This window comes from Clupea harengus, chromosome 5 (assembly GCF_900700415.2).
Source record: "Clupea harengus chromosome 5, Ch_v2.0.2, whole genome shotgun sequence".
Classification (NCBI taxonomy): domain Eukaryota; kingdom Metazoa; phylum Chordata; class Actinopteri; order Clupeiformes; family Clupeidae; genus Clupea; species Clupea harengus.
Genome location: NC_045156.1, coordinates 16,608,603 through 16,611,102, shown reverse-complemented (window position 1 = coordinate 16,611,102; position 2,500 = coordinate 16,608,603). Strand labels below are relative to the sequence as shown.

General features: G+C 49.5%; 1 protein-coding gene across 2 annotated transcripts in view; it reads right to left on the bottom strand.

The window, feature by feature from the left end:
• Positions 1-2,500, bottom strand: part of nelfcd (negative elongation factor complex member C/D) — a 12,925-nt gene that overhangs the window by 4,667 nt on the left and 5,758 nt on the right. For both annotated transcript variants that reach the window (XM_031567882.2, XM_031567883.2), the window contains exons 7-10: positions 1,624-1,754; positions 1,297-1,462; positions 974-1,108; positions 322-461 (exon numbers count right to left, since the gene is read on the bottom strand). In XM_031567882.2, coding sequence (XP_031423742.1) covers positions 322-461; positions 974-1,108; positions 1,297-1,462; positions 1,624-1,754 — 572 coding nt within the window. The remainder of the gene's footprint in view (positions 1-321; positions 462-973; positions 1,109-1,296; positions 1,463-1,623; positions 1,755-2,500) is intronic.

The window sequence follows — 2,500 nt, the reverse complement described above, 5'->3', positions numbered from 1 at the left end:
CACTCAAGTCAGCTCCATACACACACACACACACACACAAGTCAAGTCAACTACACACACACATACACACACACGCACGCACGCACGCACGCACAAGCTAAAGTACACTCATGGCAACCATCGGAAACCTGTAACACACACACACACATACGTATACATACTTCTCCATGCATACTATCAGTTCAACCCACCCACACACACACACACACACACACACACACACACACACACACACACACACACACACACACACACACACACACACACACACACACACACACACACACACACACACACACACACACACACACACACACTGACCGTATGCACTGGTAGAGGGTGCTGAGTTCTGCCACTAGCTCAGTGGCTCCCTTGTTCTCGTTGCAGCACAGGTTATGGACCGTCTCCACCGCCTTCGACGTGGACTTCAACTCATCCTTATTGATGTTCACACGCTTATTCTACACACACACGCACGCACACAGACACACACACACCCACCCAGGCGCACACACACACACACACACACACACACACACCCACGCACGCACGCACACACAAAGACACAAACACGCACACGTACACATGCACACAGACACACACACACAAAGACACACACACACACACATGCACACACACAGACACACACAAACACAATAAGGCTGAAACCCTGAGAAGCCGTCTGCACTGTATGAATACAATTTTATTATTGAATTGAATCAAAGCTACATTGTTCAAATGGCTGTAGTGTGTGTTCTGCTATGTTGTAGTGTGTTATAGTGTGTGTTGTGGTGTGTGTGTTCTGGTGTGTGTGTTGTTGTGTGTGTGTGTGTGTGTGTTCTGCTGTGTGTGTGTGTTGTGGTGTGTGTGTTGTTGTGTTTGTTTTGTGGGGTGTGTGTGTTGTTGTGGTGTGTGTGTGTTGTGGTGTGTGTGTGTTGTGGTGTGTGTGTGTGTGTTCCGTAGTGTGTGTTACCTTCCTCCAGGTCTCCACGACGCTGGCTGCGTACGCCAGAATGTGGATGTACTTGTGCTTGTGGTCCTGGTTGATCTTGGAGCCGGGTTTGAACAGCGACTGCATGAACAGGTCCAGGAACGCAGGCACCCGGATCTACAGAGAGAGACAGGAGTGTGTGAGTGTGTGTGAGTGTGAGTGTGTGTGTGTGTGTGAGTGTGTGTGAGTGTGAGTGTGTGTGGGTGTGAGAGTGTGTGTATGTGTGTGTGTGTGTGTGTGTGTGTGTGAGTGTGAGAGTGTTAACGCTGCAGTGTGTGTGTGTGTGTGTGTGTGTGTGGTCTCACCAGCTCCACAGGAGGAGGGTCCATGCTGCTGAACATCTTGAAGAGGACGGTGATGTCGGCCGGGTTCAGCGCTCCTTTCGACAGCATGGCTCCCAGCGCCTGGCATGCCCGCGGGTACACCGCCGCCGTGCCCAGCGCCAGCGTGATCTGACTGGCATCATGGCCCCTACACACACTGCAGCGTTAACACACTCACTCTCTCACACACACACACACACACACACACACACACACACACACACACACACACACACACACACACTCACACTCACACACACTCTCTCACACACACTCACGCTCACACACAGCACTAGGACCTGTGTGTACCTCTGATGTGCGGATTTCTGCACCTCCTGTCCGATGCGTCTCATGGAAGAGCCGCCCTGCTCCTCTTGAGCCAAGATGGACATTATGGCCTGGGCAAACAGATACGTGTGCTCCCCATGGCAAACCATCTTCTGCTCCGCGCACACACACACACACACAGAGAGAGGTAGTCACACACACACACAGGGACATACACACACACACACACACACACACACACACACACACACAGACACAGAGAGAAACACATGAGCACTCATGAATACAGACTCACTCATTCACCATCCTTGCATCACACACTCACACACACACACACACACACACACACACACACACACACACACACACACACACACACACACACACACACACACACACACACACACACACACTCATCGCAGGTGGACCAGCAGCTCGGAAAGCCAGAGTGCACCAGAAGGGCTTTAGCTGACCAGCACTGTGAGCTCACCACTTACACACACACACACACTGAGTGACAGAGTAAGTAGTTGTCAGGGTTTCCCAAGTTTTTTTTTTTTTCCACGAATAACTGATTTTTGATTTTTAGTTGAGAACAATATTAATTAGGGCTGTCAAAGTTAACGCATTAATCTATGACATTATTATGGCCGAGATTAATGCGATAAAATATTTTAACGCAGTTAACGCAACTTTGTTTACTTCCGCTGTGCATTGACACCTGACACGAAACCGCTGCGTGCCTGCAGTCAGTTAAATAGGAGAGACCGAGAGGGTAGTTGAAGATGGAGAGAGCTGAGGGATTGTTGGGCGGAAGGTTTCTGTTTAAGAGTCTAAATGACGGAACAATTGACAAAACTAAAGTTGTATGTAGCATTTGTCAAGATTAATTTAGCTA